The 16,564-nt window shown below is 31.8% G+C and overlaps 1 protein-coding gene across 2 annotated transcripts; it reads right to left on the reverse strand.

Annotated features, from left to right (window-relative positions):
• Positions 1–9,411: 9,411 nt before the first annotated feature.
• Positions 9,412–16,564, reverse strand: LOC131668612 (zwei Ig domain protein zig-8-like). Of its 2 annotated transcripts, none has more exons than XM_058942934.1 (8): positions 16,322–16,564; positions 14,592–14,689; positions 12,244–12,434; positions 11,644–11,805; positions 11,040–11,174; positions 10,362–10,509; positions 9,816–10,044; positions 9,412–9,572 (listed from the first exon to the last, which is right to left on the reverse strand). In XM_058942934.1, the coding sequence occupies exons 2-7, from the start codon at positions 14,665–14,667 to the stop codon at positions 10,040–10,042; spliced, it is 717 nt and encodes a 238-aa protein (XP_058798917.1). In that variant the 5' UTR covers positions 14,668–14,689; positions 16,322–16,564; the 3' UTR covers positions 9,412–9,572; positions 9,816–10,039. The 2 variants fall into 2 exon arrangements, with proteins under 2 accessions (XP_058798917.1, XP_058798916.1); XM_058942933.1 differs by having other exon boundaries at positions 9,816–10,072; positions 10,299–10,509.

Genomic DNA, 16,564 nt, shown 5'->3' on the forward strand with positions numbered 1-16,564 from the left:
TACTTCAATTAACGATATCTCCATGAAAACAAAACAATATCTCAAATCTTAAAAATGTATTTTGAAGAGTAAAAATAAATCTTTCAGGCTGTTCTTTCTGTTTTTAGAAAAACAATTTTTTCATGTTATTACGGGATCTCAAATATATCAAAAAACGGCCGTATTCGCCTCTTTAGGTTAAGATATTTAAAAAAAACTTGGCATGATGAACACATTCTAACTTCAGATTCAGATAACTTGAATTCTACACAAAAAATTACTTTGGAAGTAACCTTCAGTTGACCAAGAACAATCAAACCCTTAATTTTGCTGATCTGTGTTATTATTTATTCAAAGTTTTCATCACTTTCCGAATAAAAATGCTCCTCTGAAAGTAAATCAAAAGTACCCACCAATAAAATAAAATTTCTACATTGTTTAAATTACCCCTAGCTTATATTGGTAGGTCATATATAGTTATTAAAATTATATTATTACTATATAATAACACGATTATTTAGTAGCTGAGATAGTTGAATATATATAAATTCTCGACTTTGCCCCTCCTGCGACGTTCTGAAAAAAAAGAAACTAGATTAAAAGGTTCTTCATGTCAAAAACAAACGAAAAAACAAGAAAATGTCGCTTAATTAAAGTGCAGTGTCGCATCGCGTGTGTGAATAGTCTCGCAGCGCGCTCGGTGTCGTGAATAGACGACGAAGAAGATGAGTGGCGCGTCAACAGCCTACTTCTATGAATTTTATCGAAACTTGAGTGACAGTCTTATACGAAAATTTTGCTATTGTGGTATTGGGAGGCATTCACGTTTACAAGAGTCTTGCCCATTTCATTGGGGGTTTTCTTTTTTTTTCATAAAAAAAGATTTGATAAGATTTTTCTCGATGTATTATTCGAAATACCGCTACAATTAATGTATGGAATGAACGAAATAGGATGATATAACTTGCAGAGCTGACTGTAATGTTAGTCATTTCAAATGTTACGCCTGGAATATTTAGTATTGAAATTTTCATTTTCGATAATGAACAAAATAATAAAACGGAACGATTGACTATTTTAAGCAAATCATTATTGTGCCAATGGCTATAAAAGCTTCCAAAATGGTTGCTAAAACCATTACCGCGCTAAGTTGTTTTCTTCCTCACGACCATAAAAAACATTAAAATACAGAAAAGTCCGGACGCCTCCAAAGAGGCAAAATTCGTCAGATTTATTCGGCAACATTTTGGGGCAGACAGAAAGGAAGAGGACGCGACACATTTTTTAGGCGTGGCTTACATTAAAATTGCTAATACCTCGAGTCGGCGTGGTGGGCGCGTGAGGCCAGCTCTCTTAATGAATTTCGCAACGCCCTACCCCCTCTTTCTCCGTCGCTCTTCGCCGCCGCCGTCGCGATCTTTTTGCTTGCTGCTTTCTGTGAGAAAATTTCTTGAGGCGAGAGAGAGAGAGAGAAAGAGAGAGAGAGAGAGAGAGAGAGAGAGAGAGAGAGAGAGAGAGAGAGAGAAAGAGAGCGCAGGCTACATATACATGCACAGGCACGAGAGACAAAGGACGCCGCTTAAAATTCAGGCTATAATTCAGGCGCGCCTCGTCGGCGCGATTCGAATCTGTGTCAGCGGCACGGCAGTAGTAGCGTCAAGACAAAGCTGGCGCAGCGCAAAAAAAAGATCGCGCGTGAGAGAGAAAAAAACACTTACGCCCATTCAACAGGCACAATGAATACGTTAATTAATTCCGGCCGTTTAAAAGACTAGCTAGCAACACACCTCTACCTACAATTGCGGTGCACGTAAGAGGAACGAGAGCTTTTTCTGTGATGTTGCATCGCTGCGAGCTAGCGCGTAATTCATTGTCATTCTTACTTCACAATATTACTGACACATTTCAAAGTTACTTACTGTAAAGTCGACTTAACTGTGACGTTGTCTCTCGCAACTCCGTCCTAGAGATACGCGCTCTATTCATTGTCGCATAGCTTTTAATAAATAAAATTACATTCTTAGAAAATTCGAATTCCGAGGAATCAGTTCTTTAGAACAACTAACGCGGATCTTTTCGAGCAATAATTTTTTATTCATTAAAAGATACAAAAACGACAACGTTTCAAGAATTTCAGAATCCTCCTCATCTGGTCTAATGGCAACAATATGAAATTACAATAAAAAATTATAAATAAAAATAAAAGTGCTTTTACATGTATCAACATAATCACGAAATTCACTAACCAAAAGCAAAAACTAACAGAATTTTACAAGTATATCTTTACATTTTTTTTAGGAATATATATGGAAATTTCTTGAGCAAGCAATTACAATAATCATGATTTGTATTGCAACATATAAAATTCAATTTCTCACGTCATAGAAAGCCAGTTAAAATGTAAAATAAAATTCGTTAGTCAAGGTACTCTTTCACTCCGTTCTTAAACGTTCACGTACAATACGTCGAATACAACTATTGAGTATTTAATGACAACAAGAGGGTTAACATATTGCAGGACTTAGAATAACATTGTCTAAACACATTAACAAATAGCACTATCTTTTACAATTGCTACGCGGATGACTAGTTTCGAGTGATAAAAAATAACAAGGTTGACGAATGTTTAAATACTTTCAATGACTTCAATGGATAATTGCAATTCACATGTAAAATGGAATCTGATACACAGTCGATTAATTTTCTCGACATCACGGTCACACGTGAAACTAACAAATTTATGATCATTAGTTTCGAAAAGATACATACTTAGGTATGTAATTTCATACGCTTGCCCTTAGATCTAATGATGGGAGTACTGAAATCCCTAAAGCGTTGTTGTTTTTGTATTTTTTAATGAATAAAAACTTATTGCTTAAAAGGATCCGCGTTGGTTGTTCTAAATTACTGGTTCCACGGAATTATAATTTTCTAATGATATCATTATGAGCACCTTAAAAGGAAAACATAATCAAACTAAAGTTACATTCTTTAGATCTAATGGAATGAGATACCAGCACAATTTTTTAATAATTTGTAAGGCTTTACTGGCACTTGTATAATGGCTTGTAAGTGACGGCATTGTCACAATTGCGAAATTCGATGATATTGCGAAACGATTGTCATTTTATGATTGTGAGGTATTTCGACATAACGAACTTCATTTTCGAATAAATATTGCGAATGGTTATGTGGTTTAGACATGCAGGTAATTAACTACTTTAGTGATGTGAGTATGGATCTAATTGCGTGAACATATTGACTGAGTAAATGCAGTTGAACGGGACCGTTTGTATTGTTATAACAGTCAATTTATACAACTTGATGTCACTCTTGAAATAATTAATTTTGAAAAGTAACAGAGTCAATGGTAAAGTCGAGAGATTCAGTCATATTACTATCTGACTTTTTCAACGATCGATGTTTGAACAAATATTGATCAGTACTACTGATTCTGTGTAACTGATTTTATAGATCATCGGGGTTATCGTATTAGACGAAATAACAGAATAATATATATACGATAGTATTAATAGTCAATATATGTGCTAATCATCAAAGCAGAAGAAACAACAAAAGAAGCGAAGTCTCTAAACTAAGCCATCTTAATTCCAAGCGCTCATTAGTGAGACCACATCAAAAGGTTACTCAGGCATCTTAGCGTATAGTGCACAGGAGTGTACGTGCCGCGGTATATTTTCTTAGATGTACACTAAAATTGACAAAGCTAAGGGATGAACCAACGTATGTAGCAAGACATATTTATTAGAGGGAGCTATGAAAATAATGTGCAATCTTCTCATTCTCGCACAGAGAATTCACGAACGTATAAATAAAATTAAGAAGCGAGCAGACATGCGACGATATAAATTCCGAAAACTCGTGATCGAGTTTAGCTCGAGAACTAACGTGATAATAGAGAATGTTCGGACAGAAGGGATATCGCGCGTGAGGATCGATAACAAACATAAGTGTGCGAGTGGTCTACTAAACGGTTAACCATTACAATTAGTCGCACTGTCAGCGGAACTTCCGGGTACACGATAAAGTGTCCCTCTAGCCAGCAGCTCTTCGCATTATTTGTGGCTCTTGGCACTGAGACTTGGAGCAAGACAAATATCGCTTAGTTATAGCACTGCGTGAACTATACAACTTTTCACTGAAAAGACATTACTTAAATTTTGTTCCGCTCGCAGTGAAATGTAAAGCTCTTAATCCAAGGAAAATAGCGATATCTTGTCGGACAACTTTGATCATGAGAGTAAAAAGTTCGATGGAATCTCTAGAAGAAGAGAAAAATTATGAAGCCGTGAAATAAACAAGCGGAGGATTCCCTTTTGCACAACAATCAACTGATTATGTAGATGCGATATAGCTGGCGATAACAAAAAGTTGCCGAGGGTCAGTGAACGGTGGGTATAAAAAGTAAGTGTTTGGACAAGACAGTATAGGACCTAGAAAATGACTCTTCTCAGTAGTATTGGGAGCGGGGCAAGAAAGAGAGCTCGGCGAAATTCCCTAAATACCGTAACTTTTCCGTTACCGCCGGCGCGCTCGCGCGACGATCTCGATAAGAAGGGCCATTAAGGGTGTCGTCCGCCTCGCACTCAAGCGCGATTAATGGAGATTTATTTGCCTTGGGCGTTGGTCCGCATTGTTCGGCTTGACAACTACGCTAAACTTTGCGCGCACGCGAGCAAACGTTACATGTCCTCGTATGTAAAGTTCTTCAAGGTTTGTCGTCCGAGCAGCGAGAAAAAGGAGAAAAAGTGTTTCATTCAAACTCGTCGCAAACATTTGCAGTATTTTAGATTTCATTTATTAAATCTTCAAAATTTCACCTCGGCGCAATCCCATCGTAACACATATATGAAACACCGCGAATAGCAGCAAAGATTTTTTCCATTACCTTGTCGTCGCCTCAAGCGTCGTATTGCTAATCTCGGCTAAAGTCGCGAGCAAACGTAGCCTCAAGGTGTATCCGCCTAAGTGGATGTCGAGACACGGTGGCATACGGCTCACGTGTAAGAGAGAGAGAGAGAGAGAGAGAGAGAGAGAGAGAGAGAGAGAGAGAGAGAGAGAGAGAGAGAGAAAGAGAGAGAGAGAAGCAGGCAGCTACTCTCAAGATGACGCCGTGTACAACCAAGGCGCGTTATCGACTCCCTCGTTTCGCTCGTTGATTCTCGCCAAGAGCGAAATGCCTTTACCCTATACGTTACAGATATATATATATATATATGTATAATGTTCGAGACTTGTCGTGGTCATATATCGTTCGAGAAACATATTGCGGTTATTGTCACTTCTTTTTAAACTGTCGAATAAAGTAGAACAGTCGTTACCGTTTTCCAGTAAAAATATGCGATTGTCGGGTACTATTATCGTCAACAATATTTACATTTCAAGAAAGAAAAATAATATTTCCTTATTTTCAATTTCTGAAGAACTCTCAAATAAAATCCCCTTTTAAAATAACTATGGCCGGATGTTGTAAAGCTTTTAATTATGGCTACTATGGTTTCGTTTACAGTCTTTTTGGTTTTGGTTAGGTGAAATAAGATGTTGTGTTTAACATCGTAGCAAGTGTTTAATTTATCACTTATCATTGTTATATTCTGATTAATTTTCATTTCATAACCAGTATTCTTTGTTGTAAAAAAATGGCTGCAATAATTAGGAGTAGTATTATTGAAAAGTTGATATTTAGTTTTAATAAAATGTAAGAAATTAATTAGATTTATCATGGAAACTCAAACTTTTTTCGTTAGCTCAAACTTTTATATATTATATGTGTGTATATGTGTGTGTATGTATGTGTGTGTGTGTATTTTTATTTTTTTTTTATTATAAAAAAGAGAACCTGACAAATTGAAGCCAATTTATTCGTAATATGATGAGTTGAGAGATAGTCACGTGATCCGCTGTTCTAATGAACAAAACAGGCAATAAAATATATAAATCGATAAATTATTACAATAAAATATTGTACAATGATTTGGGCTTTATTTAGCTATTAAAATATTAGAAATTTAAAAAAATGCTCTAATTAGAATTGTGAACGTCTAAAATATGTTATTTACATCGTAAAGGATATGATTATAGCAAACTATGTTTTTAAAATTTATGGTACATTTTTTATTGCATTTTTTAATCTTTTTGATGAATTTTGAACACCGGACATCTTATAATAAAAACATGAAATTTCATTGATAATAATTTTAAATAATAATCGAGTTTCAACGTAACTGCATATCTATTTATCAAAAACTAATATTGTCGGCTATATCATATATCAATTCATAGGAATATTTAATGCATATTGAATTTTCGAATTTTCAATTCCACCAATAAAACTATCAATCTATATTTGTGCTATAAAATGAAAGCAAAAAAAAAAAAAAAATAAGCGCGCGCACTGTTCTAGACATAACTAGTTGATACAAACAGAGAAGTTTAGTCCTCTTATATATTTCACTTAAGCTTCAATATAAACTTTTTAAACTATATTCTAAATAAAAAAAAATTATAAAGTACTTTTTGATAGCAGGCTTATTTTCAAAGTTGAATATTTTCTTTTATTTCGAGTGAAATTGTTCACGCGCTAGAGCAGCAGTATAGAATACTAATTTTTTTCGTAGGTGCCGAATAGATTATTACGCAAAAAAGTTACCTTAAATTTAACTTGAATATCTTTGTGATTATTTTAACAATTCATTATAGTCTTAACAATAATAGATCTACGAAATATCAAATTTTCATTCATATAAAATACTCTATATTTCATTATACGAGTTATCGTATAAATATTAGTGAATACAATTGTCAATATACTCTTGTACACAAATATGGTCTCATACAATTTAATATCCATTACTCTATTTGTAGCTTATATAAGAAAGAAAATGCTGAAAAAAACTATGGATATATAAAATCAGATATTCTTTCAAAAATAAGTTTCAAAAGATATAAAATGTTTTTCCATGATTATAGCATCACAAAAATATTATTGTGCATCCGGTAATGATAATTCATATAATAATTTTTAGATCGTGCAATTTGCAATATAATCAAACAATCGTAACTGATCTGACTAATGAATAACAACTTAATTAAGGTTAGCGCGGAAATTTGATCGCAAAAAGAAATTATCCAGGATCATAAAACTTTGAGTGAAATTCTTATTATACGGTGACGGTCAAAAGTCCATTTTCAGACTACAACTTTCTATTAGCAATAATTTTTGTAGTATGCCGACGTAAACTCCAAAACAACTGAACTAATTTATGTGTTAATTTATTTAAATATATATTTCATTGCGATAAAGTTTATAGTGGAAGATTGAAAACTTGTAATTAGTTTCCTATTTTTATTAAACCTCTAACGTATTCCTGCTGAAAACATTTTCGAGAGAAAGGAAATTTTGTTATTGAATATGAAGAAGAAATTAAAATACTTCATAGTGTGTATTAATTTACATCGGATGTTAATATTCTAATAGACAATGAAACCAGAGAAGCACTGTATATCATGTCTAGATTCCTATTCAAAACGTTCAACGTGTTTCAATTCAAGTTGAATCAGCCTAATTAACTCAGTATGCATCCGAACACTGCATCAGAATTCATTGTTCCTTAAGCTTTGAATTAAATAATGCACTCATAACTTACACGCTAAAATAGCTAGTTTAATTAAAAGAAATCTAGCGCGCTAGTTTTCTTACAAATTATAACCTTTGAAATTGTTATATATGAATTTTTTAATGTTAAAAGACTTTTAATAAACACAAACTAAAATGAAAAAATGATCAAAGTCATTAAAATGGTTACATAAGAATAGTGAAAATTATGCCGTTAATTAGAATATTAAAATGTATGAACGATATAATGTCAACTTTTCATTTCTATTAGATGTTTCATCTATAAAATCATTAATTTTTCGACGAATATTTAAAGTAAAAAAAAACAACTACTCGGATTGGTAGCAGATACGCGTTGAATCATTAGAGATACTACCAATACATTCATTGAATCCGTAAGCAAAGGACATCACTACAATGGGGGTAGAAATCGAATTTTCACAATTAATGATATGGGTAATTCTTGGCTATTTCAATTAACTTGTAACCCTTAGGTTACGGATTTTTTTTTAATTTGGCACAATTGTTGTACACATAAAAGTGAGATTTCTCCCAAATTTTGAAGACGATACATTAATTATATCAAAAGTTATTGACAATTAAAGAAAAATGATAAAAAATTGTTAAATGTATATATTTTAAAATATAATAAAGATATCGAAGTCGGATTTTTATTGAAAATACTTATAATGCCTTAAAATTTCGAAATAATTACAACAATAAACAATAAAAAATTTTTTTTGAAAGTTATTAACTTTTTGTTTAAACAATTGCTAATATCTCAAAAAGTATATATATTTTTTTAAATTCTTGCTCCTAGGTGTTCCTGAGGATTTTTGCTATTGAAACCAATCATAAAATTGAAGAGCCCGACATATCGAAAGGTGTAGTCCTAATTAGAAGAAAACGCCTCAGCGTAAGACCACGAAGACGTCCCGCTGCCGTTGCGACGTACACCGAGGCATCTTCTTTTGATTAGGGCTACGCCATTCGATATGTCGGGCCCTTGAATTTTATCATTGATTTCGATATCAAAAATTCTCAGAAACACGCAGGAGCCAGAATTTTTCAAAAAAAAAATATATTTTTTGAGATATTAGCAATTGTTTAAACAAAAAGTTAATAACTTAGGAAAAAAATTTTTTATTGTTTATTGTTATAATTATTTCAAAATTTTAAGGCATTATAAGTATTTTGAAAAAAATCCAACTTCGATATCTTTATTATATTTTATAATATATCCGTTTAACAATTTTTTATCATTTTTCTTTAATTGTTAATAACTTTTGATATAATTAATGTATCGTCTTCAAAATTTGGGAAAAATCTCACTTTCATGTGTATAAAAATTGTGCCAAATTAAAAAAAATCCGTAACCTAAGGGTTACAAGTCAATTGAAATAGCCAAGAATTACCCATATATCGATCTCTTGAAATTTAGAAAGACCCGTTTAAACATGTTCATGTTTTGTAACGATACATATATTAAAGTTGCACTTTTCTCAACTGTATTGGCTTACCCTTTTAAAGTCTGCAACAGACGCGAGCAAGAGGAGCTGAAAAATGTTACCTATAGACATATGAAGCAAAAGATCAAAGTTGTCCATGTCGTAAGTGAACCTTACCTGTCATATATGTACAATATATAGCAATTGAATAGATTGCATTCTGTTAAAATAAATATTCTTCAAGAGGGAAGCGAAAAACGCCAAACTATGATTTTTAAATTAAATTATTGTATGAATAAGATCTAATACCTTTCAGATTAAAAATTAAGATCTTCCCATTTACTGTATCAAATTCTTTATTAAAATCAATTACATTGTATTCAACATCATTAAAATAATTTTTAATATCACAGGAATTTTCACATCTGATTCAGATGTTCGACAGTCAGCGAGATAATCTCGTTGTGTAACAGGCTTGTCAAATCTATTGACAAACTATCACCGTATGCCTAAAATCAAATACAAAATTTTTCTTATGTAAAATAATACTACGAGTGAAAATTCACAACGGTATCTTTTATTAATTAAATTATTCATTTGTAACGTAATTTATCAGATTCTACTTTGAATTAATTTAATGTGAAAGTTAATTTGAAAGTTATCTTAAACGTGGCGATAAATTTTTGTAGTGATCGCTAATTCGATAAAAAATACTGTGGTAGAAATCAAAGAAATCAAATAAGTATGCTTACCTATACAAACATGCACGTTCAGATTGACGGCGCTAATGGCTGATTGAATCCGTACATGAGAACGTTGATGAACCAGTCATCGATTCAGGCCAATTTCCTTACTTGTTCTACTTTGGTTTCGTCGGGGAATTTTTTTTCTTTGTGGAAAGATTAGTGTGCCCACAGCTGCAGCACCAGCAGGAGAATCATCAATACTTGACAGCTATTCCATTGGAAACCGGAATTCAAACTGCGCAAAATTGCTGCCATGTTATTTCCTGTAACAGAAAACAAAATAATTTTCATTGTATTAAATAAGAAATAAGCTCGCTTATATATTTGTTTCTATGATATATTTGGTTCAAAAGCATAAGTAGGCAAGTTCCATTTATTTCATTTATTTTAAACCGAAATCAATTATATTTCGGACGAATATTAATTAGCTCCGAAAAATTAGTATACTAATAGTAGTAGTAATGAATATCCACAGCTGACCCAACTCACCTTCGGTCACAAAAACGAAGATTGAAGCAGGTTTTGTATTAGAAGCACTGCACGTGTAATTACCCGTATCCGATTCGACCGCATGGTGAATTGTGAGTCGGCTCTGCGTTGGTCTGGGCTCTGTTTGTACTACAACGCTCCCTCGGGTTGTGTCATAATTTATCATGCGATTATTGTGATACCAGAAAACATACTGAGGTGGCGTTGGACTCTGGAAAAAACATTCGGCTTGTGTTTTCTTGGAGTATAATTAAATTGAGCTAATTGACATAATTTGTTGTCTCCTTATGTAACAAAGAGATAATTATACATGATTTTTGTAATTCGGATGTAGCGTTACTTTTATATATTTACTTGAAATCATATCATTCTCATAATAAAAATGTAAATGATATTTAAAGTATAATATGTAAAATATATTAGTCCTTTCTGCACAATTCTACTTTAATTTTCAATTTAAATCTAGCATTGAACTGGCCCCAAAATAAATGGTATACGCCGTTATATTAGATTAGATTATCGTTAACCTGGTCGTTAGATTTTTCTGAAGAAACTTTAGTGTCGAATCGTATCAAAAACACAATATTCATGGACTGCAGGGTATAAGACAGTGATAGACTCCAAATTAAATTAACAAATTAAATAAACTCCATTTAAAAAAATTATAAAGATTTTCCCTAATTTGTTTTATCTGTTTCAAAGATTATTAAAATACAAATAGCCATAAGTAACGACTCTTACCTTTTCTATGATACACACAAGATTTATAATTGATCCTACGTCAACGTGATGTTCTTCACTTCCTAATATAAAAGCTTCAGGTATAACAATATTTAGATTAACAAAATGCGATATTATCCCGGTACTTCTAGATACCTGCAACATCACAAAGGAAAACAAAATTTCGTCTTACTCACATAGTCGGGAGTTTGTCTAACATAGTTAAATTAAAAATGGAAACGATATTTCCAGAATAAAATGTAATTAATTTCAATTAACATGATAACAATATCAGATTTATTTATCGAATTTTACAATTTTCAAATTTACAAAAATTTAAACTGTATTTGGTTATCCATTTAATACATTCTGAGTCACAGCAGCTATTCCGTCTCAATATAATATCGACAGTAATTATCAATCATTGTATGTTAAAAAGATGACTATTTTGAATTAAATTATTATATAGGAATAAATAAAGCTCCTACTATTGTTATTTATATGAATTTTAAAAAATTTATTGTGATATGACAATCGAATAGATCATCGTACGGAACATTTTTTTTTCTACAGGTAAAAACGCATTGTACGATGTTATGTTTATAATAGATGCTCAGAAACTTACTTGACATTCATACGTTCCATTGTCTCTTTGTTGCGCGTACTTGATCTGTAGAGTCCAGTCATCAGAGCCCTCAGGGTGCAACACTTGGAAGCGCTCGTCGTTCGTGTAAGTGAATGTCGAGCTTGTTAATACGTGCCAATCGCGTCTTCGAATCCACGAAACCTAAAAGCAGAAAGAAATAAACGAAAGATTATTTTTTGCTTGACTTCATCAACACAATTATCATTGATTTTGAAATTGTACGTTTTTATACTAATGGTACAAGAAAGTAATTCAACCCCACATTTCATTCAGGCGCAAACGTCAGTACGAGGTAAAATCACTTTCTTGCAAATACATTCAACTCTACTTTTCGATATGACGTGTGTGGTAAAGAATTTTAAGAATGCTCAAAAGTGCATGTGTGAATTAGAGTCTCCACGCACGGAATGTTGAAAGCAATAGTATAAATTTCGTTATTGAATGGCTTTTTATAAAGCTTCGAACCTTCAATATGATTTGAAGGTTAATAAATTTCAGTATGATAAAAATATTTTAAATACTTTTTATTATAATGTTTGTGGAACTTTGAAACTTTATGAACCAAAAAGTTTAACTTACTTCGGTATCAGAGATAGTCCTCTCAGCTAAATTGCGGAGCTTGCAGTGCAAGAAGGCAGTACCGCCTAACTGGACCGTGACGTTCGATATAGTGTTATTTTCACTCGCTTCATTCACACGATCTAGCTCCTCCGGGTTAATGTAATACAACGCTTTCCACTCAGAATTCAAACTATAGGGTATTTGCCTCCCTGAAATCCAAATAAGAACAAAATGCTTATAGGCAGTTTTTAAATATTTTTTTTCAATCGTCGGTTAATTAAATTTATTAATTACTCAAACATCATACTCGTAAATTTGTAAAATAAAATATATAAAAAATATAATTATGTATAAGTACTCATTAAAAAGTATCTATAATCATCTTTATAATGCGTTTTAAACATGATAAATATTTCTAATACATTTATTTTTACAGTACTTTTGAATAGGCTTTAATAGTAGATTCAGTGAACTAAAATAAACATCAATAAAAGATTCCTCATCCTAAGTCGAACATAATTTTTAACTGTGTAAAGTATTTTGTACAAAAACATTACAGCGTATGATAACGAAAACAAGAGAAAAATAGAAGGAATTTTAAATTATTTGCAAAAATTATCAGATATATATAGAAAATACTATAAAAGACATATGGGTAATTCTAGGCCTTTTCGATTGACTTGTAACCCTTAGGTTACGGATTTTTTTTTAATTTGGCACAATTGTTGTACACATAAAACTGAGATTTTTCCCAAATTTTGGAGACGATACATTAATTATATCAAAAGTTATTAACAATTAAAGAAAAATGATAAAAAATTTTCAAACAGCTATATTTTAAAAACTAATAAAGATATCGAAGTCGGATTTTTTTCAAAATACTTATAATGCCTTAAAATTTCGAAATAATTACAACAATAAACAATAAAAATTTTTTTTCGAAAGTTATTAACTTTTTGTTTAAACAATTGCTAATATCTCAAAAAGTATATTTTTTTTTTGAAAAATTCTTGCTCCTACGTATTCCTGAGGATTTTTGCTATCGAAATCAATCATAAAATTCAAGGGCCCGACATATCGGAAAGCGTAGCCCTAATCAAAAGAAGACGCCTCGGCGTAAGGCTGCGGTAGCGCTCCAGCGGACTCACGGTCGAAAGGTACTTTAGCTTTAATCTAAAAAACTAATAAAGATACCGAATCGGAGTTTTCCCAAATTACTTATAATACCTTGAACTTTCGAAATAATTACAACAATAAACAATAAAAATTTTTTTTCGAAAGTTATTAACTTTTTGTTTAAACAATTGCTAATATCTCAAAAAGTATATTTTTTTTTTGAAAAATTCTTGCTCCTACGTATTCCTGAGGATTTTTGCTATCGAAATCAATCATAAAATTCAAGGGCCCGACATATCGGAAAGCGTAGCCCTAATTAAAAGAAGACGCCTCAGCGACCGGACACCGAAGCATCTTCTTTTAATTATTAGTTTTTTAGATTAAAGCTAAAGTACCTTTCGACCGTGAGTCCGCTGGAGCGCTACCGCAGCCTTACGCCGAGGCGTCTTCTTTTGATTAGGGCTACGCTTTCCGATATGTCGGGCCCTTGAATTTTATGATTGATTTCGATAGCAAAAATCCTCAGGAATACGTAGGAGCAAGAATTTTTCAAAAAAAAATTATACTTTTTGAGATATTAGCAATTGTTTAAACAAAAAGTTAATAACTTTCGAAAAAAAATTTTTATTGTTTATTGTTGTAATTATTTCGAAATTTTAAGGCATTATAAGTATTTTGAAAAAAATCCGACTTCGATATCTTTATTAGTTTTTAAAATATAGCTGTTTGAAAATTTTTTATCATTTTTCTTTAATTGTTAATAACTTTTGATATAATTAATGTATCGTCTCCAAAATTTGGGAAAAATCTCAGTTTTATGTGTACAACAATTGTGCCAAATTAAAAAAAAATCCGTAACCTAAGGGTTACAAGTCAATCGAAATAGCCTAGAATTACCCATATATCAGATATACTATAGAATTGCATAGTTATGAAAGTTTAAAATGCATTTAATGCAATTATAATGTTGAGCTGAACAATGTATATATTTTACAACATTAAAAATAAAGTACGTAATGTGTTAACGATACGTAATTTTAGTGACAATTACTATACTATCACATAAAATAATACACAGAAAATATGAATTTGCCGACTACAGTAATATTGAGAATGACAGCAAAAGTTGAAATTGAAAAAATAGACTTTACGTGTTTAAACAACAAACTATAAACATACTAGGATATCGTACAAATAACATAGAAAGAGAAAGTGAGAGAAAAAGACAAATAAACAAAAATAAAGTTTACCATTTTTCAGCGTTTTAGCCAACAAAACTGTTGGTAAAATAAGTAACAGTGTGTACCGCGAGAGTCTGTCTGTCATTCTATCACACTGGACGGTTCAGCTGAAACAATAAAAAGTAGAGCATATTTCAATCAAAAGTATGAGAAAAGTGATTCCCTTAAACATTTTGCCATATTTTCTAACAATATAATAATTAATATTGTCTAAGCTACAGTAGAACAGAATTTTTATTTTCTCATTATTACATTTTTTGAGATCGTTTTACTTTGAAAGATGACATCTAACTAGTAAAATTAATTTAACCTGAGATTAACCTGAGAAATATATGAACTCGTGTACTATATTTTATAGAAGCGTAGTCTTACAGAAAGCAGAGCATCGCATGATAGAAAATTACTCAAATGTTATTAGGAAGAATAGTTAACGAGTAAAACAAACACAGTAATAATACCTTTTTACATGAAACGAACTTAAGTTGAAGAATTCACATCTCTCAACAACGTTGCAATGTATAATGAATATTCTATACTAAAACAGGAAGAGCTACCGAAAAATATTCATTCTTTCATTATCGCTAACTACAAATGTTCAACAACTTTATCCAAAAGTTAGTCTTATGGTAAAAATAAGTAGAAGTTTGATTTATACGTCAGTTGACATGATCTTTACAGGAAGAAGTTTAAGAAGTTTTCCCGTTAACTCAAGAGATTAAATCCTCAGAAAATGCATTTATAGTAGTGGTAAAAAATACATTAATAATGACACGATAACATGCAATGCATTAATAAGAATTCGACCGTGCGGCAGTACGATGTATGATGTGCTAATAATTCATATTCCAGATCAACCTTAGTTAACTCATGTATTTACTAGCGATAAATTCTCTTGAGATTCGATTTTAACATTTTTTTTTTATGCTCAGCTCAATTTCCAAAATCAATGAAGTAAATCAGTCACTGATATAATTTTTTTATCATTTTGATAATCACTATCTGACTATTATAAAATATAACTTTTAAATAATTTCAAATTATTTTCCCCGCACATAAATGTATAGCTATATAAATTTTGCTGAATCTTTAAGCAATAGACAAATGTACCATTATTATCAACAATATGAACTCCAATATTCAAAGTTGAACAATACTATGGGCACTAAAATCCAGTTATATGTATAAATCTACTTGCGATCAAATGTTTATCACCGGTAACATCATTTTTTGAGATTTTTTAAACTTTTGGACAGAAATTAAAAAATGTGCGTGATTACAAGGTCATTTCGAACTGTATTTTTGTTATTATCTAAATATAACAATAAAAATCATCTAATTAAAATGCATCAGCAATTTTTAACAGGAACTTTTCGATTTTTAAAAAGTTCACATCATAAATTTAATACCTCCGAACAAATATTTCTTGTTGTCAATTTTACTTCCAATCCGTCGTGCGGAAAGTATGACTTTGTCGCAGGCTCGGCACAAAGCGTACCCTCGCATTGCGCTTTCCACAAGTTGTTTTGTAAATTGCTGTAGCTAACATATTCGGAAAAGAGATTCTCGTATAGTGTGCTTTTTTAGCTTCGCTCGGGCGTGTAAACCATACGAGACAAAAACTTGCTTTCCCGCACTAGTTAGGTAAGGTACTCATTTCTCAGATATTAGAGTAGTACAATATAATTGTATGAAGTACAAAACTGACGATTCATGGGTGAACTAGTGATATACCAACTTACTTTCGATGATAAGAGATTTTATTCCGATTCGAAGCTCCGTAAATCATCAATACACGATTCGACTAATCATGCTTCAGTATGTGGATCATAAGTGAACCAAAAATTCTTGAAAAATAACAGATCACATTTACACCACTGCACTAGCACACTATGATCTCGATATCATAGAAGAGAAATGTGAAACACACACGAATAATGTTTATTCCTGTCGCTGCGCTCACTAATAGCGTGCAGCGCTCAAGA

This window comes from Phymastichus coffea, unplaced genomic scaffold (genome assembly GCF_024137745.1).
Source record: "Phymastichus coffea isolate CEN01 unplaced genomic scaffold, Cenicafe_Pcof_1.1 PCOF00081, whole genome shotgun sequence".
Taxonomy (NCBI): Eukaryota; Metazoa; Arthropoda; class Insecta; order Hymenoptera; family Eulophidae; genus Phymastichus; species Phymastichus coffea.

Coding starts and splice junctions, on each gene's coding strand:
- LOC131668612 (XM_058942933.1), bottom strand. CDS start 14,667: ATGACAGACAGACTCTCGCGGTACACACTGTTACTTATTTTACCAACA. Junction 11,806..12,243: donor GGACTATCTCTGATACCGAA/GTAAGTTAAACT, acceptor TTCTGCTTTTAG/GTTTCGTGGATTCGAAGACG. Junction 11,175..11,643: donor ATGGAACGTATGAATGTCAA/GTAAGTTTCTGA, acceptor GTGATGTTGCAG/GTATCTAGAAGTACCGGGAT.